The sequence below is a fragment of the Bison bison genome, unplaced genomic scaffold (assembly GCF_000754665.1).
Source record: "Bison bison bison isolate TAMUID 2011002044 unplaced genomic scaffold, Bison_UMD1.0 scf7180017864243, whole genome shotgun sequence".
Lineage (NCBI taxonomy): Eukaryota > Metazoa > Chordata > Mammalia > Artiodactyla > Bovidae > Bison > Bison bison.
The window spans coordinates 3175622-3203336 of NW_011494815.1; the positions used below are offsets into that span (position 1 = coordinate 3175622).

Genomic DNA, 27715 nt, shown 5'->3' on the forward strand with positions numbered 1-27715 from the left:
CCACATCCTGAACCCTCTCTTACCAAGCCCTTGGAGTCACCAGTCACAGAGCTGGTCGTCATTTTGGTGAGCCTGCTGTCCCTTTTGGTACTTAAGTACTTACTGATAGAATTGTTTGCAGGTCTGGCATATTTGCCTCCGAAAGACTGAGAGTGTGGGAAGCAGGGTGTCCCCGCTGGGTCCAGCTCCCTGGGGTCCCACCTTGGACCTGACGGGGGTGGGTTGTGTGAATGAAGAGGGAGAGCAGATGGAGATGCTGGAGGGGGAGGGGGAGGGGGAGGAGGAGCTGCAGATTGGGACTCTTGGAGTCCGGGGGATTAGGGCACCGGGGTTCAGTGAGTGTGGTGTCCTGCCCTGCGGGGAATCTTGAGGAAGATCTCGCCCAGGACAGGTAAAACCTTGGGAGACCTAAGCTCTGAAGAGATTGTGGTGCCATCAGAAGCAGACCCCAGGTTTTATAAGACTGAAGTTTATAGAATTTGGAGGGTCCCACTTTAAGTAAGTTGTTCCACTTTAAGTAAGGGCTTCCCTGGTGGCTTAGAGGGTAAAGAATCTGCCTGCAAAATGGAAGACCTGGGTTCGATCCCTGGGGTGGGAAGATCCCCTGGAGAAGGCAACGGCTACCCACTCCAGTATTCTTGCCTGGAGAATCCCATGTACTGTATAGTCCCTGGGGCTGCAGAGTCAGACACTACTGAGAGACTTTCACTTTCACTTCAAGTAAAGTAATAGAAAATGATTAATTGCTTGGGACCTAAAAACACAAGCTTCATTAACATCACAATAAAGCCATTTATGGGTTCGTATTTGCTCACTTTCTACATGTAATGTTTCAAAACCAAACAGAAATAAACCAAAATATTAGTATAGGGATGCCCAGTCAAGCACCCTGCTGGGCCATTAGATTTTGGAGAAATGCCCCTTGTCTAGGCGGCCTGGAGGGGGAAGTGGAGAGTATAGGTGAGCTTGTGCCACGGGAGTCGCAAGGAGGCCCACCTTTGGGGTTCTGGCCTGGGACTAGAGACCCAAGAGCAGACCTAAATGCTTCATTCAGTGTCATGACTTCAGCTGCAACAAGGAAGCCTTGGGGGTGGGGGACGGCCTTTGGAATTTCTAGTAAGTATTATCTTTCACCAAGAATCCCAGTTAGATGCCCTCAAGTCCAGGAGACCCAGTGGCTTGTTGGAGATGAGGCAAGAAGGCCCCTGTCTCTGGAAACTTGGAAATAATGTGCTGCCCACTGTGGAGTCTGAGGCAGCCCGAAGAGCACAGGCAAGTCACTGCTGGCTGTTCCTCAATGGGGCTCCCGGTGGAGGAGAGAGCTGGCTGTTGCTTCCCTGGCTGCGGCTTTGGGCTGGGACCTTCCAGGGGCTGTGTCAGCCCCTGTGGAGTTTCTGTTGAGCTCCCTCCACTTCGAACCTTTGTTTATGCCCTGTGGCATTTAAACAGCCCTGTCTCCTTCCTTCTTCTTTCTATCATCTGTTTTTACAATCTACTTTCCTCAGCAGTTAATTCTGCTGAGGCAAGTCTCTTTGTTTCCAGACAGATAACACTTTCACTCCACATGCAGGAGACATGAGAAATGCTGACCAGGTCTCCAGACTAACCGGTGCTGATGCTCTCAAATGATTCCTCCCTGGACTGGCACTCTGTTTCTAAGAGAGAGCTGCCTTGAAGGCATTTAGACCCAATCTACTGTTATACGGAGGAGACCGAGACCCTTGGGGCAGGGCACTCATCCAGGGTGACCAGGGTGACCAGTAAAACCTGACTGGCTTCCAGGTCCCCAGCACCCTGTTCAGCCCTGTTTCAGGACAGGACTTGATAGTATTAAGTCGGGCAGGTGGCGGTTGCCATGGTTACCACAGTGTGGGCAGATGGAGGTTCCGTACCCCTAATTCATTGAAAATTACCAAATGACAAGTAAATGTGACAGCCCCTTCACTCTGATCTGTGGGCTCTGAGCCCACCACAGGCACAGGCCCCGGGAGTAAAGATGTTTATGGAGCCAAACACAAGTAATTCAGAAGCTGCTTTTAATGATCCCAGGAGTGACAGGCTTCAGGCCTCCCCACAATTTAGCTTTCCTTCCCTACCAGCGACTGTGTCGTTGGCCACTACCCAGACCCCAGCACTATCATCCCGTTGCGTTCCGTCCTGAAGTGTTTGTGCGGCCCCTGCTCTTGGGCCCTGGTGAAGCAGGAAGGTGTGAACCAGGGATCTTTTCAGCTAGGGAAAATGGCACCTTATTCTGTGCTGCCCTCGAGCCAGCCTTTATTCAGACAACATGGCAGGAGCACTTTTTAACGATGTCCCTGGGGACCTCGCTGCTTGACGGGAAACAGATCGAGTCAGAGCAGCAGCTGTTCTGCTTCAATATTGGCAATAAAGTCACCCCTCCCCTGTCCTCTCCTGTGCCTTCAGTAAACCAGCACCTGACTTTAAGGGAATGAAGCCTCCAGAAATATTAGGTTTCACAGTGTGGGAAGTGTTCGTACCCAAATACCTCTGGTGTGATTTCAGGTTTAAATTCTGACCTTTCCTTCTATGCTCTGAAATGCCCCAAAATTCGAATTATGAGAGTAATCCTGTGATCAACACACATGCATTGAAGACTCACTGGGTTCCAACATAAAAATAATTTTTGGCTATTGGAAATCACTTTTGCATTCCATCTTCTTTCTTGATTTTTTACAACTACCCTGGCCAGGTCTCACTCCCACTTCATAGGAGGACAAACTAAGGCTGGTAGAAGAGAGTTTCCTGGAGTCACATGACTGGTTGCCGGCCGAGGTGGGGCTCCAGTTCCTGACTCTTTTCAGATGGAGTCATGTATCTATAACCTGCTGGCAACTTGATGAGGAAGGTGCTGCAAACTGGCTACTTTTGAATCTTTAGTTTCTCAGTCTGAATCCACCTTCCTTTTCCCCTCGAAGGCTCGCTGCTGGTACCTCGTTTCAGCACCTGGTGATGGCTCCTCAGAGAACAGGGATAGCTTCACACAAGGGGAAGCAGCTGAGTGGAGCTTGAAAGATGGGTAGAAAATTCCTGGGCTGAGAAGCGGGGGCAGAGAGGCACCGCATAAACCAAGGCAAGGAGGTAGGAGCTCCTGGGGCGAGTGTGAACAGTGGACCCATAGGCAATACCCAGTGGGCTGGTTGGCGGAGGAGATGAGACCCAGAGTCATCTGGGGCAGGCTCGTTGCGGAACTGGCGTGCCGTTCTGTGGGGTGAACCTTCATTCTGTACTGAGGTATTGGTTCCGTTTCTCAACAGTAAGGTGGTGGTGATGTTAGTGTTTTGTTATCATTACTTTAAAAAGCTGCTTTGTTCCATGTACCCTGATCGTTTGCTAGCACTGGGAGGAGGTTGGGGTCCTGCAGACAGCAGGTTGAGGTCGTGTTTTGAGTGCTGCATTAGATAGGAATGGGGTACCATGCCAACCAAGCCCCTGAAGCATCAGTGAGCTATTGAGATCCTAAATCTTAGAAAATTCGCCTTGGTTGAAATTCCATCTCCACTTAGAAATCTCAGTCTGTGCAAGGCCTGTGTTACCAGGTAACCAGGAGATGCAGCGAATGCCACTTTGTGAGAGGGACAAAGAAGGGGGCCTCATGCTCAAAAGCCTTTCATACCGAGGGAGGGGGCTTGAGGCACACACTGCAGGGAGTCGGATTAAGCTGTTTCTGGTTCCACATGTAATGCGACTATTAGCATAAATTATCAGGGCTGTTCAGTGCACTGATTATTAAACCCTTTGGTTGTGTGCTTTTCCATATGAGCAGATGGGTTCCTGGGAGATGACTTTTGATATTCTTTCTTTCCCAAGCACCATTAACTTTAGACAAATCTTGGAGGCATTAGGAAAGATCTTTTATTCCAGCCATCAAGGACATACTCAGTCCATGGGGTGGGGGGACAGCTCCCCACACACTATAGTAATAACATCGATCCCTTTCATTTCTATAGATCCACAAGGTTAATAACACAGTCACATCCATTCTTCCCCTTCACCCCGGAGGATGTGGGGCTATGGTCATTATTGTCATTTGCAGATAAGGAGAAGATTGTTAGCAACTTGCCCGGTGGTTGGCGGCCAGACCCCCGGGGCATTTGGGTTTCCCTTGGTAGTGTTTGAGCTTCTCAGGTGGCTCGGTGGGTAAAGAATCCACCTACAATGCAGGAAACGCAGGCAGATCCAAGTTCGGTCCCAGTTCGGGAAGATCCCCGGAGGAGGGCATGGCAACCTACTCCAGTATTCTTGCCTGGAGAATCCCATGGACAGAGGAGCCTGGTGGGCTGCAGTTCACAGGGTCACAAAGACTCAGACACGACTCAAGCGACCGAGCACACACGCACAGTACTGTTTGCCCACCCTCTGTGCTGCCTCCGAGGGTGTACATCTGGGTGACTAGTCTGTTCCCTGATGGGTGAGTTTGTACCATCCCAGCATTTCCAGGGCAGTAGCTGACATGAGCAGAAGGAAGCAAGTGTTTAGCAAGGAAGAGCTAGGGAGACAAAACCAGCAGATTCCCAGGCGGGGCTGACCAGGCACCATCCTCGCTCCTGAAAGCCACGTGACTCTTGCCAAAGGCCGGTGGAGAGGAGAGCCCTGGCTCTTCCAGAAGGGTGGCAGCTCAGGCGGCAGTGGGCTGGGCTCTCTAAAGAGAGGGCTGCGGACCACGGCCTTGGGAGCCTCCGGGGAAGGGCCCACCGATAGCCCACTCCCCAAAGGCCAGTAGAGAGTCTCAGCATCATCACAGACTACCCTTGGAGTAGCACACCCTGTGGAATCTGCAGGTCCTTCTGTGCAAGCTGGAATTCTTGTGATTGTCCTCACAGGAGCCCATGCGGAGGGCAGCGGGGGGAGAAGGGACTCCTGTGCCCATTTTAAAGAAGAAGAAACTGGGGTGTGGGCGAGACAGGACGGAGCCTGAGTTCCCAGGGCAGTCACGAGTTGCAGGGCCTCAGTGCCACACTTCAGTGAGCCCTTGGGAGCAGTAAGACTGGGAGCATCCTGCCAGGATTACGGACACACCACCCATTTAATGGTATCTTCACAAGAGCTGCTCTCTGGGGTGATGTTGGGAGGGTTTCATTTCTGTGCAGAAAAGAGTAAATGTGGACACACCACCCATTTAATGGTATCTTCACAAGAGCTGCTCCCTGGGGTGATGTTGGAAGGGTCTCATTTCTGTGCAGAAGAGTACATGTGGCGGGCCTGAGACTGTTATCCTTGGAAAGGCCCACTGAGAATTTGGATGTGCGGAAGCATCCCACCATCTCCAGAATTGAGAAGAGTCACTCACTGCATGCGAACTGTACAATCAGCATGGTTTATGCTGCACACCTGCTTTCCTTTTGGGAGTCTGGAGTTTTGGTATGTAGTAGGCAGAGGGTGCGGAGAAGGCAATGGCACCCCACTCCGGTACTCTTGCCTGGAAAATCCCACGGACGGAGGAGCCTGATAGGCTGCAGTCCATGGGGTCGCTAAGAGTCGGACACGACTGAGCGACTTCACTTTCACTTTTCACTTTCATGCACTGGAGAAGGAAATGGCAGCCCACTCCAGTGTTCTTGCCTGGAGAACCCCAGGGACGGGGCAGCCTGGTGGGCTGCCGTCTCTGGGGTTGCACAGAGTCGGACACGACTGAAGCGAATTAGCAGCAGCAGCAGCAGCAGCAGGCAGAGGGTGCCTAGGGGACTGGCTCCCAGTAAAAACCCTAGGCACTGAGTGTCTAGTGAGCCTCCTTGGTAGAGGCCTGTCATATGTGTTGTCACAGGTTGTGCTGGAGAATTAAGTGCCTCATCCTCTGTGACTCCACTGGGAGAGGCTTCTGAAAGCGTGCTCCTGGTTTCCTGAGCCTTTGTGCCATGAATCTCTTTTCCCTTTGCTGGTTTGCTTTGTCTCCTTTGTTGTAATAAATCCCACTATGAATAAACTGTGCCAAGTCCCATGAGTCCTCGTAGCAAGTCATTGATCCTGGGACTTGTCTTGGGGGCCCCCAACACAATACCTTAGGAACTCATTCTTATTCTGGGATGGAGTGCATATGGCTAACATATGTTTCACCCTTAAAATTCATGTGGAATTAATGGAATCAGAGTGCCTAGGTTTGCATCCTTGCTCCCCCAGGTGCTTCACCTTTCTGAGCTTTGGATTTCTTATCTGTTAAGTGGGGCTAAAAGCACCTACTTCCCATGACTGGTGTGAAGATGAGAGGGTGCTGGACATGGAAGTGTCATCTCAGGAGAAGGCAGGAAGTTATGGGACTGAGCCCCCTGGGCTCATAGTCTCACCCTGCTGTGTAAGGCTGGGTAACCCTGGCTAGCTCCCTCAGATGGCAGCTGGGGAGATTGCTGGAAGGATCAAATGGCTTACCACTGTAAGCAGAAGGGTGGCATTATTACTATCATGATGGGATTCCCAGGTGGCTCAGTGGTAAAGAATTCCTCCTGCAGTGCAGACACAGGCTCGATCCCTGGGTTGTGAATATCCCCTGGAGCAGGAAATAGCAACCCACTTCAGTATTCTTGCCAGGAAAATCCCATGGGCAGAGGAGCCTGGTGGGCTACAGCATGGGGTCACAAAGAGCTGGCCACGACTGAGCATACACACACACACACACACACACACACACTATCATGATAATGATGGCTGATTTTAAAGAGCCATTATGGATAAAAAAATCTCTAAATTTAAAATCAGATATGTTTAAATTAAAACTAGATTAAGCTACAGGAGGAAATTTTTTGAAATAACTGAACACTGCTATATCTTGAGTTATGGTAGTGGTTACACGGTGTATGCATTTGTCAAAACTTAGAGCTGTACACTAGAAAGAATGAATGTACTGTGTATACATTTAAAAATAAATCAAAGCTTGAATGTCGCTTTATTGCCAAAAGCAGTGGGCTGTTTTGGAAAAGAAATGCTATTTTCTGGCTTGAAACTATTGGCAAAGGCAGTATTTCCAAGACGGTCTTTAACTGTAGTTATGGAAAAAGAGGGAAATGCAAGGAGAGAGAGAGAGAGATGAAATGTGATTTACTGGCTTATTCATTTAGGCTTGAAAGGGACTGATGAAATCTCATTTAAAATTTATGGCTCTACATGAACGGAAGTAAAACATGTTGATTGAGTGTCCCTTTGGAATCTATTGAGGGCTTTAGAATAAGATGCAGTTCTGATTGTTCCCACAGCGAGCCATTTGAGGACTGGTTTGGGCTCCGGGGGAGGCGATGCTGGCAGGAGGATGTGAATAAATTAGACTGTCTTTGTTGCCCATTGCAGATGGGTCTCTGCCATAGAGCAGGGGTGCTGTGGTTCTTTGTGGTGGTTGGCAGGTGGCTGGGGCGTGTCGGGTGATGTTAGAAGCCTGGAACCTTGGTTTATTCGGGGGACTGGCTACACTCGGGGTTGTGGGTAGAGGTGTGGTGCTTAGAGGGGTTGGTCACAGCTGAAGGAGTGAGCTGATCGGCCTGAGGGGGAAGAAAACAGCCTGGGGTGAGGAGAGCAGCATTTGTATTCAACTTACTGGAGGCCACTTGAGGTAACCAGGGCTCCATAGGGCTCCTGGCAGCCCTGGGATTGATAGGTGGGAGTTACAGGACGCAGGTTTTAACTCCAGGTGAGGACAACCTTTCTTACTAGAAGAGTCAAGGATGGAAGGGCCTGGCTTTATAAGTAGTGAGCTCTCCATCACTGGGGGCATGCAAGTGGAGGCTAGATGAGTCCATCACAGACCGTCAGGCACATGCTTTGGGGAGTTGGGCCTCTCCAGTTTGAAATAAGAAGCTCGAAGACAATTTCCCAGAGATCTTTTGGCATCAGTTCGACAGGGTCTGCTTCCTAGTCTGTCTAGAGGGTCCAGACCTGTCTCATTTCTGCACCCTTTCATTCCTTCCCTCCATGCTCTTCATCCAGCCTTCTGTCTCTCTCCCTTTGTTCTCCTTTTTCACTGCAGCCTCACCTCGGCTGGCAAAGGCCCTTTCCTTCTCCAAGGCTGGCCTGTGGAGGGCAGAGGGCATGTCCATCAGTCACCAGGCAAAGTGCCAAGAGCCATGGACTCTGCAATTTGATGCCCAGGGATGAATGTGTTTACTCTTTTGTTTGTCACATGTTTCTTTGTGGAGTCATCTGTTTGACAGGCCTACCCTGCCCCGCACTTGCACACTGTGCTACCTTAAACCCTCACTTTCACACTCAACATGTACTAAAATCAGCTCAACAATCCTGTGACACAGGGGGTATTATCCTCATCTCAGAAAGATCCCCTGGAGGAGGGCATGGGAACCCACTCCAGCGTTCTTCCCTGGAGAATCCCATGGACAGAGAAGCCTGGCAGGCTACAGTCCATAGTATTGCAGAGTCGGACACAACTGAAGCGACTTAGCGCACACGCATCCCCATCTTACAGACAGCAAACCTGAGCAGAGAGCGTTCTTTTGGCCAGGCCTCCACATTGCACTTCCCCAAGACCACACTGGCCTCAGCTGTGAGGGTAGGCTGGTGAGACCAGATGAAGTATCTGCACTGTGAGGCAGGCTGAGATTCAGCAGGTCAAGGTGGGCAGATCCCTGGTACTGGACTAGGACACACCCCCAGGCCCTCAGGATGGGCAGCTGCGGTGCATCCCAAACAGAGGACAGGCAGGGCAGGGCGGGCAAGCATGCTGAGGCCCAGATGGAGGGCCTGAAGGCCAAGGCAGCTGGGCTTAATTCTTTTAGGCCCAGTGTAAGCAGAGTAGGGGCTGGCCACAGGAAGAAGGACAAACGAGTGTGGAGTATCAGCTAAGAACATCTAACTCAGGACTTCCCTGGTGGTCCAGTGACTTTCCCAATGCAGGGCGCTGGGGGTTTGATCCCTGTTCAGGGAACTGATCCCACGTGCCGCAACTACAGATCCAGTGCCACAACTAAGACCCAAATAAATGAGAAAATAAGCATTTAAAAAAGAATGTCTAACTCAAATGCCATATGCTTTCCCGTCCCACCTGGCAAGCCCACGCCCTCTGTCTTTTCTGTAAAGTCCTGGCAGCCTAGCACCACATTGCCCAATTCCCTGATTTACTTTTCTCTGGCAGCAGTGAAGCTCAGCATCCGTGCCTGCAGTTTTGCCCTTGAGGATGGGGATGGGGAGGTTGGTGGAGCCTGTGATATGCAAATGAGCATCTTGAACCACAGGGGGTCTCAGCAGGGGGTGAGGGCAGCTGTGGTTTGTGGCATTATTCTTTGAACGCCCTCGATGCAGAAGGAAAAAAGCCCATCTGTTAGAAGACTCTGCCTCGCCTGTGTTAGAAGACAACAGCCCCTCCCAGAGCCTGCCACCCTGTCGTGTAGTTGAGCTGTAAGCAGATGGCAGCTGGGAGGGGTCCTGGGAGGGAGTCTGATGAGACCACAGACAGAAGTCGTCTTTCCTCTCTGGATCCCTGTTTTCCTGTTGGTAGAACAGAGGCAATGAAGGAGGAAATGAAGGCATCCTTTCAGGTCTAAGGAGAACTCCCTTCTAGGATTCCTTGCCTCTGAGTGTGTCCTTTCCGTGTGGGGAGGTCTCACCTGCCCCAAGATGCTATGTGCAGGCAGGGGATCTTAGAGGTGAAGGGCTTGGCCAGGGTCAAGGTTGTCTTCCCTTGTCTTTTTCTCCCAGCTCCTGTGGTCATCACCCCACCCCAGAGTGTTCACAATGTCACCGGGGCACAGGTGTACCTGTCCTGTGAGGTGAGAGCTGTGCCCACCCCAGTTGTCACATGGAGGAAGGTATTTATATCCAAGAACTTCTCTGCATGTGTGTGTGTATGTGTGTGTGTGTGGCTGGGGGAAGGTATAAATGTTTTTAAGTGTGTGTGTGTCTGTTTATCTCTTATGTGAGTTGGAGAATTACAAAAAATATGTTTCATTCCTCTGCCTCCAGATTTACGATTTAAAACTTTTACCCCAAAGCTCTCCCCAGAGAAGGGGTGTGGCTGTTTGCTCCCTTTGCCACTCAGCTGTCCAGGAAGTTCTGCTGTTTATCTAGCCTGGGTCAGCTGAGATGAAGTTAGAGCCTCCTCTACTGGATCTGGGTTTTAGAAAGACTTTGTTGGTGGAAGGTGACCCGATCCTATCCTAAAACTAGATCTTCCTGCAGCTCAGTTTTTGAGAGATGGAGATGAGCACAGCCTATGTTGTTTCCTTATCTCAACAGCCCTGAAAAGGGCCATGAAATTCTGGTGGTGGTGATGTCTGTATCTCTGCTGTCCAGCAGGGGGTGCTGTCTGTACATATATTCAGGCTTAAGAAGAAACTAATGTTTGATAGGAATGAGATACTAGGGTCTCAGCCTTCAAGTCATCCGGGAGGTGAAGACAGTGAGGATGTCTGTGGGGTGGTCCTTATTCAGAAACGATTTTTCTAAATCACCCCTGCTTTTTCTGCCTTCTGTAGGTCACACGGTCTCCTGAGGGCACCCAGGTAATGGAGGAGCTGCCTGGGGACCACACCAACATAGCTGTCCAGGTGCAAGGGGGCCCTTCTGACCATGAGGCCACGGCCTGGGTTTTGGTGAGTATCTCATTTGTTGATAATCATGGGCTTCCCTGGGAGCTCAGCTAGTAAAGAATCCAGTTGCAATGCAGGAGACCCCGGTTCAATTCCCGGATCAGGAAGATCTGCTGGAGCAGGGATAGGTTACCAACTACAGTGTCCTTGGGCTTCCCTGGTGGCTCAGTTGGTAAAGAATCTGCCTGTAATGCGGGAGACCTGGGTTCGATCCCTGGGTTGGGAAGATCCCCTGGAGAAGGGAAAGGCTACCCACTCGAGTATTCTGGCCTGGAGAATTCCATGGACTGTATAGTCCGTGGCGTCGCAAAGAGCTGGACACGACTGAGTAACTTTCACTTCACTGGCTGTTATTGACTGGCCCTTATAAAGCACCTTTTATATTTCTGTGTTATGTTACACCTTTCAAATGTTCTTATCCATTTCTCCCTGGGCTCTGCGGTAACTGTGAGGAAAGCAGGGCAGGTAGTATTAATGCCTGAGAGCAGAAGTGATCTCACTGGTAGGCAGAATATGGCCTCAGAAAGATGTCCATGTCCTAATCCCTGGAACTGGTGGATATGTTATATGGCAAGAGGGGAATAAGGTTGCAGATGGAATTAAGGTTATTAATCACTGACTTTGATAAAGTTATCCTGAGCTATCTGGGTGGGCCTGATACAATCACAGGAGTCTTTTAAATGTAGAAAAGAGAGGCAGGGGAGAGAGCCAGAGATGGCAGTGTCAGAAGACATGAACTACTGTTGCTGGCTTTGAGGATGCAGGAAGGAGCCACAGGCTAAGGAATACAGGCAGCCTCTAGAATGCTTCTCTTAGGGCATCTGGAAAGAAGGCAACCCTGCTGATACCTTGACCTTAGCCCAGTGAGACCCATTTGGACGTCTGACTTCAAGAGGTGTACATAGTAAATTTGTGTTGTCTTAAGCCTTTAAGCATGTGGTCATGTGTAACAGAGCCATAGAAAACAAATACACTTGACTAAGACCACACGGCTGATAAAGGGAGTAGTAAGGGTTGGGGGCCGGGTGGGTGTGGACAGCACATTCCCATCCTCCTCCAGGGCTCTCCCATGCCACATGCAGCGGTGTGGCTGAGAAGAGGGAATGTCCTGTGTTTGAAAGGGTGATGGAGAAAGGAGATAAGGGCCCACGTGGGGCTAGTCACTCTACCTCCCTGAGCTTCAGTGTCCACAGCCATAAAAAGGGGGCTTTGGACTGGATCATGTCTGGTGACCCTAAAATCTGTGACTTACTGGTGAGTCTCCTGTAATGTGAGGATGATGATGCTCCCCTTCAGCCATGATGGGATCAAAATGAGACAGGGTGCATAAACCCTCTCAGGTCTGTAGGGACTCAGTTGAGAGATGCTGTTCTGATGAGAGAAAGCAAGAAAAGAGGGCGCTGCTGTGGATCTGCTCTGCAGGGGTGTGAGATGGGCTCTCCAGAGTGCCCTTCTGATTCCCTTCCCATCTCTGCCAGGTTTGGCAACTTCTCCACCCAGCTCAGAGGCTCAGGATGCAACTGGGTCCATGGCTTTTTCAAATGTAACATACTCCCCTGCTTTGTTAAAAGGAGAGGCAGGGGAAAGGTGTTATTTTGTCCATGGGGTTACAAAGAGTCAGACATGACTGAGCGACTGAGCACACACACATTTTCCTTAGAATCTATACCTATCACCTTCAATAAAAGGACCAGGTTGCTCTCAGTAAAAGGCAGGATGCAGGAAACATTAAAATGAGAGCCAGGATACAGAGGGTACTGAGAAGGAAGTTTAACTCTGTCTCAGCAGCCAAGACAAGAAGAGAAATAAGAGGGTGAACTCTGTCTTATTCCCAAAAGCTATAAGTGTTCAGGATCATTATGAACTAAGTAAGCGATTTTGCTGTGTTGTGTATGACTGTACAAACTTGCCTGTTTAACTTCTAGATCAACCCTCTGAGGAAGGAAGATGAGGGGGTGTACCAGTGCCATTCAGCCAACGCAGTCGGGGAGGCCCAGTCGCATGGCACGGTGACCGTGGTGGATCGGAGTCAGTACAGAGCACCCCGCTTCCCAGCTCCAGATGACCGCCTGTGATGGGGGCACGTGCATGTTTCGAGTCATCTGAGTTTGTACACCTCTGTCACAAGAGGTTGAGATGAGTTATAAGATGCATAATAAATAAAAAGAAAAATACTGAATTGAGGGAAACAGAGGAATGCAAACCAAAGGCAGAACATATTACAGTTGGCAGGTAGACTCTGGTGTGTTCTACACACATATCATGCTGGGCTTCCCACTAGCATGCCAAGTCAAGAGTATGAACGTTAGGGGTGTCCAGGTGAAAGAGAGCACTAATTTTTTTTTTTCTGTTTCTGAGGCTGAATGGAATATTTCCTCCAAGTCTGCCCTGTGAGGGTGCTGAGAGGGCAGACATGGTCACTGTGATGGTGCCCGGGTGAAAACACGCACAAAGGAGACAGTCTGAGCTTCCTGGTTCTGTTCCCTTATGTGTAGCTCTGCAAGTAGTTAGCGGAGAAGGCAGTGGCACCCCACTCCAGTACTCTTGCCTGGCAAATCCCATGGACGGAGGAGCCTGGTGGGCTGCAGTCCATGGGGTCACTAAGAGTCGGACACGGCTGAGCGACTTCACTTTCACTTTTCACTTTCATGCATTGGAGAAGGAAATGGCAACCCACTCCAGTGTTCTTGCCTGGAGAATCCCAGGGACGGGGGAGCCTCATGGGCTGCCGTCTATGGGGTCACACAGAGTTGAACACGACTGAAGCGACTTAGCAGCAGCAGCAGCAAGTAGTTAGAGCTTCTAGAAACAGGGAGGAAAGTGTAATGTGTAAAATCGTCAAACAGAAATTCAGTTAGGAGATGGCTCTTACAGTTGCCCTCCTGATACTTCTAGTTTTTTATATATGTGTATTGTTATATATACAGCTCAGTGGTAAGGAATCTGCCTACCGATGCAGGAGATGCAGGTTTGATACCTGGGTCAGAAAGATCCCCTGGAGAAGGAAATGGCAACCCACTCCAGTATTCTTGCCTGGGAAATCCCATGGACAGAGGAGCCTGGTGGGTACAGTCCATGGGGGTCACAGAGTTGGATAAGACTGAGTGACTAAACAACAACAAATAGAAACATATATATATCAAAAAGTCAGGTATCAGGATTTTTTTCCCTATATGTATACTTATGTATATACACATGTGTGTATATATATATATAGGTTTCATATTTTAAATAAGTGTATATTTATATTTTAAAAACAGAAATGATACCAGGCTATGAATATAGTCTATTATAGTTGAGTTTTCAAAAGAAGTCACAAAGAGTCATGGAATTTTAAGCCATTGCCACTGCCTAGCTCTTGAGTTTTCTCTGCAGCCTGCAGAATAGGCCAGATCTTGCTTGCATAACTCTGGGGACACAGAGCTCTGTACGACCAAAAAACCATCTGTGGATTTTTCCAGTAATTGAAAGTTCTTCCTCATATTATGCTGGAATCTGCCTCTGAAATGCCCACCCATAGGTCTTAGTAATTCTGGGATCCCCCTAGGCACCTCTGCTCCCACCAGCACCCCTCCTGGTTGGGGAGAGATTTAAAGTTAGGGTCATTACCCCCACCTTCCGTCTAACATGTAGTTGACTATGACAGAGCAGGCTTCTTTTCTCTAATTTTTTTTTTTCCCTCTTTTCTTCTAGGGTCTTAGAAACTTGATCACGGGATGACGGAAAAGTCAAGTCATGGATCATTTCACTTTGTGAAGAATTAGAAAAACTGTGTTTGTAGATGACCCCTTTTGTATGTTTTTAAACATTAGATGCAAACTAGATTCGTATGCAGATGTAGTTTTTAGCAGGGCAAACAAACCTTGGGAAAACAGACTGCATGTAGCCTTTTTATACTTTTGAAATGAACAGCTCTGTGAGAATTCTTTTTTAGCTTCTCCCTCCAAGGGAAGGTCACATTTAAGTCCATGTAATTCTACAGGGCTGGGCAAAGTGTGTGTCAGCTGTGACTCTGCCTCATTTGTCCATGGTTGATTAGTGGGGCTCTGTGACAGACAGTGTGTGTTTTAGGAGGGGGAAGGTCTTGCTGTCCTCTGCCTGACCTCTAACTTGCTGTGTGATCTGGCTAGGTCCCTCCCTCTCTGGGCCTTGGTCTCTTCAGCTGTGAATGTGCTATTTGGACTGTATGTAACCTTTGTCCTTTCAAACACTGCCATCCTGGAGTAAGATGGTCCTACAGAAAAAATATGAGAAGTGTAGTCTTAGCATTCTTTTAAAAATATTCCCTCAAAAACAAAGCATTGCTTCACATGAGGGTGTGGAGAGCTGGCTATAGCTTATCTATTCCTGCTATTTTCCCATTTTAAAGAGATTTAGTCCTAGATGGAACACTTAACCAGGCTCAGAGGCTGAGTATTTGGGGACTAAGATATCCACTTATTAACAAGCCCAGCATTCTCTAACCAAGCAGGCAGTGGAGACCTGGCTTTTGGACATCAGATTGTAAAAAAAGGAGTCAACTGCTCTCTCTGGGCTGTAGATTAGATTATGCTGCTACTAAGTCACTTCAGTCGTGTCCGACTCTGTGCGACCCCATAGACAGCAGCCCACCAGGCTCCCCTGTCCCTGGGATTCTCCAGGCAAGAACGCTGGAGTGGGTTGCCATTTCCTTCTCCAAGGCATGAAAGTGAAAAGTGAAAGTGAAGTCTCTCAGTCGTGTCCGACTCTTAGCGACCCCATGGACTGCAGCCCACCAGGCTCCTCCGTCCATGGGATTTTCCAGGCAAGAGTACTGGAGTGGGGTGCCATTGCCTTCTCCAGATTAGAGTATAGTAAAGTATATTTTACTTAGAGATGTTCTGAGGTCACCCAGAAACAAAACTTGCTTGCTTTTTTGTTAAGAAAGACGGAGAGTAATATCTGGCTAAAGAAATAGATCCCCTGGGTGACGAGTAAAATTCTTTAAAATCAAAATTGAGATCTCACATGTGGATAGCTGTTAAATTTCACGAAACACTTCTCTGTCTGTGGTTACTTCCCATCTCTGGGATGGCAGGTAGGATGCGCATTAATGTCCCTCCCCCTTTACAGGTGAAGAAACCAAGCTCTGAGAGTACAGTGCTTGCCTGAGGTCTGAAAGCCTCTGAGAAGGACTGGAGCTGAGGGCGCCTGGTCCTCTTTGGCACCCTTTCCACTCCATCGTGCTACCTCTCAGAACAATTTGTATCCATGAGAAGGAAGATGCTGCCAGTTCCACGGGTTTCAGGGATTCTCCTCAGGGTCTGTCTCAACTTTTAAACCAACACCCTCATGACGCTCACTTTGAGCATTGCATTTTGGAGTCTTTTTGGAATTGCATTTTCTTCCTTTAAGCCTGGCTATTCCACATCTGAAATGTTGGGGTGGCATCACCATAACGAACACAGCAGAGGACTGTCCCAGGACTCCAGAAACATGAGGTTCATTTGGGAATGCATCCCTATCTTTCTGGGTGACCCTGAGCAAGTCCCCTTCACTTTCTGGACCTCAGTTTCCTCATGTGAATGAGAAGGGAATGAAACTAGATCAGTGGTTTTCGAACTTTAAAACATTGGAACCCCTTCTTTGAATAAAGTCAGAACTGAAACTGATCACAAGTGGGAAGCTGCGCTTGTCTGTTGGAGGCTGGGCCTTCTAGGGGACCGGCTCACATCCCCTTCCTACACAGCACACCGCCCCACCCCAATGAGTGACTTTCTGTGTCCAAGTCTGTGGTTAATTCCTCTGTGATTTGAGTGATTGGGAGATGGCTTGGGAAGACATTTAGTGAAACTATGTCAGAGGAAAAGGGAACTGTGGCTGGGGAGAACAGCATCATGCATTTGCTGATAAGCACATTCAGCAAAATCAGTTGAATCACCCCAGATTTGCCCTGTGAGAGCTGGATGTGGACTCAGAGAGCAGGATGGATGGAGCTCTTGGGTGACAGGGCCGAGCCTCAAGGCTGCAGGAGGCTGGGTTCAGCATTGTAATGATGTACAAAAAGTAATAATGTTACACTGTGTGAAGTTTCCACCAAAACCAAAAGCGTAGATTAATATGATTGTTCCTACCTAATCACTTTTCCACTGTGAGAGCCCAGGACTTCTCTGAGGCTAGATATGTGCTCTGAGTTACCACTCAGAAATAGGACTCCCTCGGAGCCTGAGTTTTCTCCCCTATTTTGATACATGTGATGATGTCACATAACCCCTGCACTCCAAAAATAACTGTTTTTAGGGACAGTCTTTGTGGTCTCTGTGCTTGGAACTGCTGTAGGTGTGTCCAGGCCCCACTGATACTTCTCCATCAGTCCTTATGTATCATGCCCCCTCTTTTTTTTTCCTGCTTGCCCACATCAGCTGCTTTCATCAGAATCCTCCTTACCTCTCACATCTGGGCTGTGGTTACAGTCCTGCCCGGTCATCTTGCTTGCAATTCTTAACAAGCCCTAACTAATCATCTACTGCCAGACCGAACTTTCTCGCTGCCTCTGAAATGGTGTCTCCCACTGTATAAGGCTCAGATGGTAAAGAATCTGCCTGCAGTGTGGGAGAGCCAGGTTCAATCGCTGGATTGGGAAGATCCCCTGGAGGGATGGCAACACACTCCACTGTGGAGAATTCTATAGACGGAAGAGCCCAGCGGGCTACAGTCCGTGGGATTGCAGAGTCGGACACAGCTGCTACTAACACTTTCACTTTTCACTGTTTAACTCATTCACTTAGATTTGCTTTCTGTTACCTCCCACATGCACCCAGCATAGCATTCTCCAGAGAACAGAAGAGTGCAAACACTGGCAGCATGAAGGTGTGTGCGACCTGGGCCTTGCACTCAGGTGAGACTGAAGTGGGGATGCGTGGGACAAGGTTGCCGTCCTGCCACACAGCACAGGGTGTCTGCTCTGTGATCAAAGTAGGGGGAGATCAAGGAAGACTTCCTGGAAGAGGTGCCATCTGAGCGGGGGATTGAAGTGAGTGTGGGAGACTCCAGGCTCAGCAAGGAGCACACAAAAGGAAGAGGGGTGGAGAAGTGCGATGTAGTTTGTGCACGGGGACTAGCGACCAGTGGTGGCTGAGAGCTCTCGTGGCAGATGGGCTTTTGGCCACACCCCTAAGTGTCATCAGAAGAGGTTGGAATTATGCTATAAGAAGTGGGCCTGAATCTCAGTCTGCTGTTGTCGGCTGGGTTATAACTGGGCTTGAGGAAGAAGTCAAAAAGCTACTGTTCAATCCCAAAGGTATTCACTTTCCATCTTAAACAAAAAAGGGTGGTTTTCTTTTTTAACTCAAAATGATTTTTTTTCTTCAAGTTTTAGGGTGAAATGAATCCTATCTTTAAAAAATTGCCTTCCTCTCTGCCCTAGAGATGCATGATGCAAAAAAATTAATGTGTGAGCAAATCAGTTGACAGTGAACAGTCTCCCTCTAATGAATTTCCTCATCCCCAGCCTTCACCAGAGCCTCTTGAACATTAAATCAGAGAATCATTATTATATGATATTTTAATTAATTAAGGGAAATGAAAGTGCCATGGCGTCTGCAGCTGAATACTGAATTCAGAACTGAATACACTTGCCCACTCTCACCTCAAATCAACACCTCTCTCCTGGGGCGTGAATGTTTCTACAGTCAGGACTGCCTCTGAGTTCAGCCTTGACTGTGCCTGTGTCTCCTTTCATTGTGGCTGCCTCTTCCTTAACCTAATCTCCCCCATGATATTAGGGAATGGTTGGATGTCGGGGGAAAGAGTAAAAATCATTAGTATCAATACTAGGGAGTGGGGTGGGGGTGGGGAACAGAGGCCTCTCTCATCTCCCTTGGTAAATCCACCCACCACACACATCTGCAGAGGACCAGCTGGGACCCAGGCCCTGCTTGGTGCTGAGGGATCTACTGTTGCTCACACCCCCAGAGTCACAGCCCTGGCTCAGAGAGGGCTTCTGAAGAGAAGAGAGGGCTCCTGTCTCTTGCTTGTGAAGGTGCCCCACTCATTCCTCAGGAAGAACGGGCATTAGCTTTGAAGTTGAAAGACCCAGAACCAAGGTCAAACCCTGCCATGGTCTGTGGGTCTCGGGCACTTGCCTCTACTCTAGGAGTCTTCATCTCCTCATCAGCTCAGGGAGGTCAGCATCACTGCCCTGTGCTGCTGCCCTGAAAGTCCCATGTGGGAACGGATGGGCACCGTCCACTCTGTAGGAGCTACTGAGGGCTGTGTGCCTGGTGGCAAGGATGCAGGGAGAGAGGTCAGACATGCTGGAGGTCTATGGGAGACATGATGGGACAGAAAATCAGAGCCATTTCATTATATACACACTAACAAACAGCTACCACAAGGCAAGACTAAAGGTATGATGGGTGCTATGAGTTCAAAGAGGCCAGAGATGGCTTGATTGAGATGGTCAGAGAAAGCATCCTGGAGGAGGAGGGTACCTCCAGGATGGTCCCCCAGCAGGTGGGTCCCCAGCAGGGCTCCGAGACAACGGGCTGACTTTGGGAGAGGGAGGAAGGAGAAACAGCATAAGCAAGGTTGGAAGGTAGGCGTGAACAGCGCCAAAGAGGATTAAACTCTAAAAGCATCTTTATAAGAAACACTCTATCCACTGTGCACGCCTGCACGGATGTGCTCCGTGTGGTGTGCCAGAGTGAGCTGTCCTCTGTCTGAAACCTGAGGACAACATGAAGTGTTCCCATAATTAAGTAGCCTTCAAATTAATTAACAAAGTAGCCACCAGAGGTCAGTCTCACACCCATAATACAACCAACCCAAACTGAAGTTCTTAAATGGCCTGGAATCTGTCTGGGTGATGGAGCAGCAGCCCCGATGGCTCCAGCAAAGAAGCTGGGTGTTTGGGATTGTTGGCATGGCTGTGGGCTCTTCAGACTTTGGCATTTCATTAGATGTACTCTTGGTGTGCCTCCCTTGCCCCTATCTCCTGGACCCAATGCTAACGTGTGTGTTACTCAGAAGAGGGGTTGCCCACACCAACAAGCAATTCTCAGACACCAGCAGGGAGTAGAATTCAACTCAGTTCTGACACTATCTACCCAGAGATGGGGACAGATCCCTTTCAAGGGTCAGGGCCACTGGATGTCTCCCCACCCTACACACCCCGAACTTCAGATGCCAGTCACAAGTCCAGGTTGTCACCTGTACTTCTGACGGACAAGCTTGGACTGGAGATTTCCATGAACCCCTCTATCCTTGGGTTCAATTAATTTGCTAGAGCATGGACTTCAGGAATCATTTTTACTTACTAGAGCTCCAGTTTATTTATAAGAGAATGTAACTCAGGCAGTCAGCCAGACAAGATACACAGGGACAAGGCATGGAGCTACCACGTTCTCCCCAAGCTCCCCTCTCTCCCTGGAGTCTCCACATGTTCACTCAGGCTCCCTGAAGTCAGTCCTTTGGGGTTTTATGGAGGCTTGGGACAGACATGATTGATTAAATCATTGGCCATCGGCAATTGATTCAACCTCCAGCCCTTCTCCCCTCCTGAGAGGTCAGAGGGGTGGGACTGAAAGCTCCAGACCTCTGATTGCAAGGTTGGTTCTCCTGGTAATCAGCCCTCATGCTTACGGCCCAGGAGTCACTTCATTAACATAACAAAAGATGCTAGCAATCCCACTCCTGGGCATATACCCTGAAGTGAAGTGAACTTGCTCAGTCGTGTCCAACTCTTTGCGACCCCATGGACTGTAGCCTGCCAGGCACCTCTGTCCATGGGATTCTCCAGGCAAGAATACCCTGCTGCTGCTGCTAAGTCGCTTCAGTCGTGTCCAACTCTGTGCGACCCCATAGACGGCAGCCCACCAGGCTCCCCTGTCCCTGGGATTTTCCAGGCAAGAACACTGAAGTGGGTTGCCATTTCCTTCTCCAGTGCATGAAAGTGAAAAGTGAAAGTGAAGTCTCTCAGCCGTGTCCGACTCTTAGCGACCCCATGGACTGCAGCCCACCAGGCTCCCCCGTCCATGGGATTTTCCAGGCAAGAGTAGTGGAGTGGGGTGCCATTGCTTTCTCCAGAATACCCTGAGAGAACCATAATTCAAAAAGACACAGGCACCTCAAAGTTCATAGCAGCACTATTTACAATAGTCAGGACACGGAAGCAACCTAAATGTCCATCGACAGATGAATGGATCTTGATGTGGTACACATACACAATGGAATATTATTCAGTCATAAAAAGGTAGAAACTGGGTCATTTGTAGAGATATGGATGGACCTAGAGTCTGTCATACAGAGTGAAGTAAGTTAGAATAAAACAAATATTGTATATTCACACATATATGTGGAATCTAGAAAAATGGTACAGATGAACCTATTTGCAGGGCAGCAATAGAGATGCAGACATAGAGAATGAACCCGTGGACACAGGCGGAGGAAGGTGGGATGAACTGAGAAAGGGGAATTGACGTACGAGCCCTGCCAGTTGTAAAACAGATAGCTGGGGGAATCTACGGTATAGTGTAGGAAGCTCAGCTGAGGGGAAGATGGTGGGTGGGAGGCCCAAGAGGAAGGGTGTACTGTATCCATAGAGTCGATTCACTTCATTGTACAGCAGAAACTAACACAACACTGTAAAGCAACTATACCCCAATAAGGTTTTTATTTTTAATTACAAAGTAAAGACAACTTTATCACTCTGGTCACACAGGTAATTTCCAAAGGTTTTAGGAGCTGTGCCAGAAATGGATGAAGACTGAACATATACTTATTATTACAATTGACAGTATCACAACTCCCTCCTGGCTCATAACATAGGCACATGGGAAATGATTCCGAATGAGTTGCATACAAAATTTCTCAGCTTCCCTTTCCTTATCTGACAAAAGGGGTAACCCTACTGCCTACTTGATAGGATTATTGTGAGACTTCAAAAGCACATAAGGCACAGTGATCGACAAGGCACTTGTTTTACGTTTTTTGAGTGGGTGGATGTCCTGGAACTGCAGTGTTTATGACCAAGTGAAGTCATGCAGGCAGTGTCTACATTTGGCAATGATGCCTGGTTCAACCTCCCTGCTCACACCTGTCTGCATTCAGAGCAATGGTGATGAGTGCTGAGAGTCTGCAGAGGCTGTGCTGATTGGGAATCTGACCTACGTGACTCCTCACTCTCAGAATTTCAGGGTGAAGTGAGGGGCTACGGTCCATAGGGTAGCAAAGAGTCAGACACGACTGAAGTGACTCAGCACACACATGAGGGACCTAGAAGATTATCCTTTCCCAGTCCCACTCTGCACTGGGATGCCCTCTACCAAACTCCTCTTTGGCTTATAAGTATTGAGAAGCAAGTGAGGGATGGATCTTTTAACTTATTGAGATGTTGCACACTGATGATTAGAGGCCCCACCAATGCAGCCACCCAAACACTCACAAGCAACTTTCACTATTGTGCAAAGTGTCAACAGCCTCCAAGAGAAATAGGTAAAAGGTGCACTTCAGGGGGCAGTAAGAGTCACTCCAGCCTTTGGAAAAAGGGGACCCTAGGAAGCAGAGATGAGGGGACAAAACGGACACTGAATCCGTAGGAAGCAGTTTCAGGCCAACTCCAAGGTAAGATACTGAACAAAATCATCTTGATGCCTAGGTGAGACATGGGGTATTAAAGAGATGATGAAGGTGCATTCACAAGGCTTGAGTGGACCTAAAAGTACAGTGAGCCATGGGCAGCAAGGTCTAGAAAGATGGAAGACAAGGAGAGAGGGGATCAGCATTGTTTCTGTATCATGCTCTAGCTGACTTTGACTCACTCCCATCAGTTGGACAATGGAGTTGTGAGACTAACAACAAACATACTGAACTCTCAGGTCTGAAATTCCTCAAACCCCAGCATGTCAGGATGGCCTTGATGTTGAGTTTGGCTTGAGGGCTGGTGTGTTTTGGTGAGAGTTGGAGGGACAATGCCAGTGGAAGCCTTAAAATGAGACTTCGAATAGACTGGCTCTAGGCAGAAGCCAGCACTTTTATCTGTAGGTCTTAAAGTTGCACTTTGTCACCCAGGTGAGAGAAAACAAAACTAGAAATGTTATGCAGGGGATTATAGACTATTGGGGTCCCTTCCATCCCTAAGACTCTGTAAAATGTTCATCAGCAAGAGACTATTGATACAAAATTGATTTGCAAGCAGAATGTGTGAGCTTGTTTTAATTTTTAACTAATGAATTCACTCCTTTAAAGTATATAATTCAGTTTCTTTTTAGTATATTCACAAAGTTGTGCAACCATCACTAATTCCAGAAATTTCAAACTTTCCCCAAAGATATCCTATAGCCATTAACAGTTATCTCCATTCCCTCCCCACCCCAACTCCTGGCCCTGGCAACCACTAATATACTTTCTGTCTTATGGACTTGCTTATTCTGGATATTTCCTATAAGTGGAATCATACAACATGTGGTCTTATACGTCTGATTTCTTTCACTTAGAATAATGGTTTCAGGGTTCATCGATATTGTAGCATGTGTCAGTACTTTCTTTCTTTTTAAGGCTGAACAGTTTAAGAGACATTCCATGGAAACATTATGTTTATCCACTCATTAGTTGATTGACATTAGGGCTGTCTGAGATTATTTTAAAGGAATGGTTATATATATGCATTTTCTGTCCACACTCTTTCAAATTAAGGAAAATCAGTAGCAAAACAAAGTAATGCAAGCAAGTAAACCAGCCAGCAACTGGTACTTAGAAGAAAAGCGTCCTTGATTTTTAGGGCATGTCGCTGGAGAATGGGACCAAGATTATGGGGTTGAGTTTAAAACTCCTGATGACTTCCAATCCCCTGGAAGAGTCTACCCACTACGACATCAATTAATTCACTGGGAAGTCCTTGGACCAGCGGGAAGAACTAAGAGCCATGGTCTGGATCAGGGATTTTTTATCTGTCTTTCAGAGACTCCTAAGGTTTCATAGAAGTAACACAGGCCCACCTAGGGCGCTGGGGTGCAGGTGGATAAGACTCAGAGTCCAGCCCCATCCAGCTTTAACTACAGTAGCTTTCATTTTAATTGCTTTCTTTGTTGTGGTTGTCCCTAAGAGTTCATCTGGCACAAATAAAGGGAAATGGCTAAACAAGTGTTTGGCAACCACTGGTAGGTAGCTGTGGTGGCATCCTTGGCCTAGAGCTGGGTCTCCCTGGTAGCTGTTCTTATAAGTTCTTCTGAGGAACCTTGATGGTGACCGTCTTCACCTCTGTGTAGGCCTTAAGCCCATCTTCCCCCAGCTCCCTCCCATTGCCAGATTCCTTAAACCCTCCGAATGGCGTGTGGCAGGTGACAACGTTGTAGGTGTTTACCCACACTGTTCCAGCTTGGAGTGCCTGCGTGAAATACATGGCTTTGTCCAGATCCTGGGTGAACACAGCAGCAGCCAAGCCATACCTGGTGTTGTCGGCCCTCTCAATCACCTCCTCGATCTTCTTGAACTTAAAGAGTGGCTGCACGGGCCCGAAGATCTCCTCCCTAGCGATCCTCATGTCATCTTGCACACCACCAAAGACGGTGGGCTTGATGAAGAAACCTTGTTCTCTGAAATGCTCCCCACCGCAGAGAAGTTTTTCCCCCTCCTTCTGGCCAAGCTGGATATAGCCCAGGATTCGTTCAAACCGTTCCCTGTCCACCTGGGGCCCCTGTTGGGTGTCCAGATCAAATGGGTTCCCGACTCTCCTCTGCTTAGCTTTCTCCACCGTTCTCTCCAGAAACTCATCATAGATGGATTCTTCAATGAAGGTCCAGGAACCCGGACAGCAGCACTGGCCCATGTTGAAGAATACTGCCTCTTGGCGCTGCTCCACGGCATGGTCCATGTCGGCATCAGCCAACACGATGCTCAGGCTCTTCCCGCCCAGCTCCAGGGTGACTCTCTTGAGGCTGGAATTGCCGGCCGCCTTCTGGATCAGGTGGCCCACCTTGGTGGAGCCGGTGAAGGCAACTTTGCCGATATCCATGTGATGGGCGATGGCTGCTCCTGCTGTTGGGCCATAGCCTGTGACGATGTTCACCAGCCCGGGGGGAAGGCCCACCTCCTTGATGAGGGAGGCCAAGTACAGGGCAGAAAGGGGTGTCTGCTCTGCCACCTTCGTGACCACAGTGTTGCCCATGGCAAGTGCCAGGGCGAGCTTCCAGCTCTGCATGACCAAGGGGAAGTTCCATGGGATTATCTGGCAACACACACCAACAGGCTCATGCCGGGTGAGGCAGAAATGCTCACCATCCATGGGGATGGTCTTGCTGTGCCACTTGTCAGCCCAGCCAGCAAAGTACCGGTACACTTTGATGACCTCATCCAGGTCCAAGACATAAGACTCTTGGAAAGGCTTCCCGTTGTCCAGGGTCTCCAGTGAGGCCAAGTAGACACGATCCCTTTCCACTAGGTCAGCCAGGTGGTTCAGCAGCCAGCCTTGCTTCAAGGCATCCATCCAGCGCCATGGAGACCCCAGTTGGAAGGCTGCATGGGCTGCCTTCGCTGCCAGATCCACGTCAGCCCAGTCCCCTTCAGCCACGTGGCCGATGACCTCTCCCGTGGCAGGACTGACTGTTGGGAAAGTCTTCTTGCTGACGGCATCATGCCACTCATTGCTGATGAACAGCTGGTTGTCGGGATGTCTGGGTTAGGGATGGGGCTGGGAAGGGCTGCTGCTGAGAAGTACTGGGTGGTGGAGTGGTGCAGGGCAAACAGCCGGGGCAAAGGAAGCGCAGCATGCTGAGTACTCTAGAGAGGGACAGGAGCCAGGGTGAACAGGCAGAATGAATAAGGGGCCCCCAAAGGCCCACCAGCTAAGATGTTCTAAGATTCTAGCATAATAGGGTGCCCCCTCTGAAAACATGGATCCAAAGGGCTACAAAAGCCTTGAAGAACACTTTGGTCCAAGTCTGTTGTGTCCCATCTAGCCTCTGGCTCACTCCTTCACCTCTTCTGGGTCTTGGCTCAAATGTTACCCTCTTAGTAAGGCCTTCCCCGTGCTCTGCTGTGCTTAGTCACTCAGCTGTGTCTGACTTCTTGTGACCCATGGACTGTAGTCTGCCAGGCTCCTCTGTCCATGGGGATTCTCCAGGCAAGAATACTAGAGTGTATTGCCATGCCCTCCTCCAGGGGATCTTCCCAACCCAGGAATCGAACCCAGGTCTCCCCCATTGCAGGCAGATTCTTTACCGTCTGAGCCATTAGGGAAGCCCAAGAATACTGGAGTGGGTAGACTATCCCTTCTCCAGGGGATCTTCCCGACCCAGGAATCAAACCAGGATTTCTTGCATCGCAGGCAGATTCTTTACCAGCTAAGCTATATAGGGAAGCCCAAGGCCTTCCCTAACCACCCTTTATAAAATTGCCGCCTTCCTCAGCCCCAGGACTGTCTCTCCCCCATACTGTGCTCTATTTTCACCCATCTGACATACCAAACAGTATATGTATATGCTTACATGTTTATTGTCTGCCTCTCCCCAGTAAAATGTCAGCTCGATGAGGGCAGGGATTTTTTTTTTCCTGTTTCATTCATTGCTATGTTGTTGATGCCTCGAATTATGCTGGCTACAGAGCAGCTGCTCAGTAGGTAGTTATTAAATGATAGACCAAGGAAACATCAAAATATCCACTGAGGCTGTTTAATTTACCTAGTGAAGTGAAAGTGAAGTCGCTCAGGTGTGTCCAACTCTTTGGGACCCCATGGACAGTGGAGCCTACCAGGCTCCGCCGTCCATGGGATTTTCCAGGCAAGAATACTGGAGTGGGCTGCCATTTCCTTCTCCAGGGGATCTTCCTAACCCAGGGATTGAACCCGGGTCTCCTGCATTGCAGACAGACGCTTTACCATCTGAGCCACCAGGGAAGCCCCTTAATTGACCTAAGGGTAGAGTAAAAACCAGACAGACTCAGAGCCAGAGCCGTTCTCTGAGAGAGGGCTTGCTTCACTTTACTTCTGTGCCTGTTTCCTCACAATGTGAAATGCCTCATGGGGCTACACTGAACGGCGTTGTGCATATAAAAAGCCTGGCACAACCACCTAGGTCATCAGAGCTTGGTACCCTCAGAAACCAGCCCAGCTCAGCCCTTCAGGCACTGCTTCAGCTTTCCCAGGAGTGCAGTGAGTCCGGCAGCTGGAAAGAAGGCTCTGTTTACTTTGGCCTACAACTCTGAAAACAGTGTAGACTTTATTAAAATGATACCTATAAAATTTAAGGGCTTCCCAGGAGGCTCTAGAGGTAAAGAACCCTCCTGCCAATACAGGAGACATAAGAGACTAGGGTTCGATCCCTGGGTCCAGAAGATTCCCCTGGAGGAGAACATGGCAACCAATTCCAGTAATGTTGCCGGGAGAATCCCATGGATAGAGGAACCTGGCAGGCTACAGTCCATAGGGTCGCAAAGAACTGGACACGACAGAAGCAACAACCTAACACACATACACACACACAACATTTAAGTCTATAAAATTTATTCAATGAAATTTAAATAGTATATAAATTTCCTAGATTCGCTGAAGCAGTTACTCTCCAGCTGGGACATCAATCCCTCCACTTTTGCTGGCTCACTTAAGCCTCACTTCACCAGCTCCCAAAATGAATTGCACCTGCCCTACCCCAGCACCCCCCACTCTCTGCCACTGGGGAGGGAGATGAGGAAAGAACTCATCCAGGAAAACAAAGCTCCAAACAGATCCCTGTGAAAGTCGCTCAGTCGTGTCTGACTCTTTACAACCCCATGGACTATACAGACCATGGAATTCTCCAGGTCAGAATACTGGACTGGGTAGCCGTTCCCTTCTCCAGGGGATCTTCCCAACCCAGGGATTGAACCCAGGTCTCCCGAATTGCTGGCAGATTCTTTACCAACTGAGCCAGATCCCTGGCCCCACACAAACCAATGCTGCCCAGGAAGCCATCCCTTGGAAAGACACTGAGCCAGCAGACCGTCAGGGGTGGATGCAGGTTCACTCAGGACTCTGCCCCATGCTGGGACAGAAGCATCCTTGGGTCCAGCAGGCCTGTGTCTATAGAGGGAGGAGTCCCAGGGGAGGTCAAGATAAAGGGAATGGGAGGTCACCAAGAGGGAGGGGTATTCACAGACTAAGGCTGGCATGTCTGCTTTCCTGTCCAGCCAAGGCTGCTACTACTCTAGAGGCCCATGTGGGGTGTGCACTGGTGCCGCCCCCTCCGTAC

At 49.0% G+C, this 27715-nt stretch overlaps 2 protein-coding genes across 2 annotated transcripts in view; one reads left to right on the plus strand and one right to left on the minus strand.

Annotated features, from left to right (window-relative positions):
* IGFBPL1 (insulin-like growth factor binding protein-like 1) overlaps window positions 1-12695 on the plus strand; it is a 13419-nt gene extending 724 nt beyond the window's left edge. Inside the window, exons 2-5 of the mRNA XM_010847112.1 lie at window positions 2083-2206; window positions 9649-9758; window positions 10425-10541; window positions 12464-12695. Of these exons, the coding sequence (XP_010845414.1) occupies window positions 2083-2206; window positions 9649-9758; window positions 10425-10541; window positions 12464-12613 (501 nt within the window). The 3' untranslated portion in view covers window positions 12614-12695. The remainder of the gene's footprint in view (window positions 1-2082; window positions 2207-9648; window positions 9759-10424; window positions 10542-12463) is intronic.
* A 10286-nt stretch (window positions 12696-22981) lies between these two features.
* Window positions 22982-27715, minus strand: part of ALDH1B1 (aldehyde dehydrogenase 1 family, member B1) — a 5556-nt gene continuing 822 nt past the window's right edge. Inside the window, 3 exon segments of the mRNA XM_010847070.1 lie at window positions 22982-25157; window positions 25160-25246; window positions 25249-25271. Of these exon segments, the coding sequence (XP_010845372.1) occupies window positions 23710-25157; window positions 25160-25246; window positions 25249-25261 (1548 nt within the window). The 5' untranslated portion in view covers window positions 25262-25271 and the 3' untranslated portion in view covers window positions 22982-23709.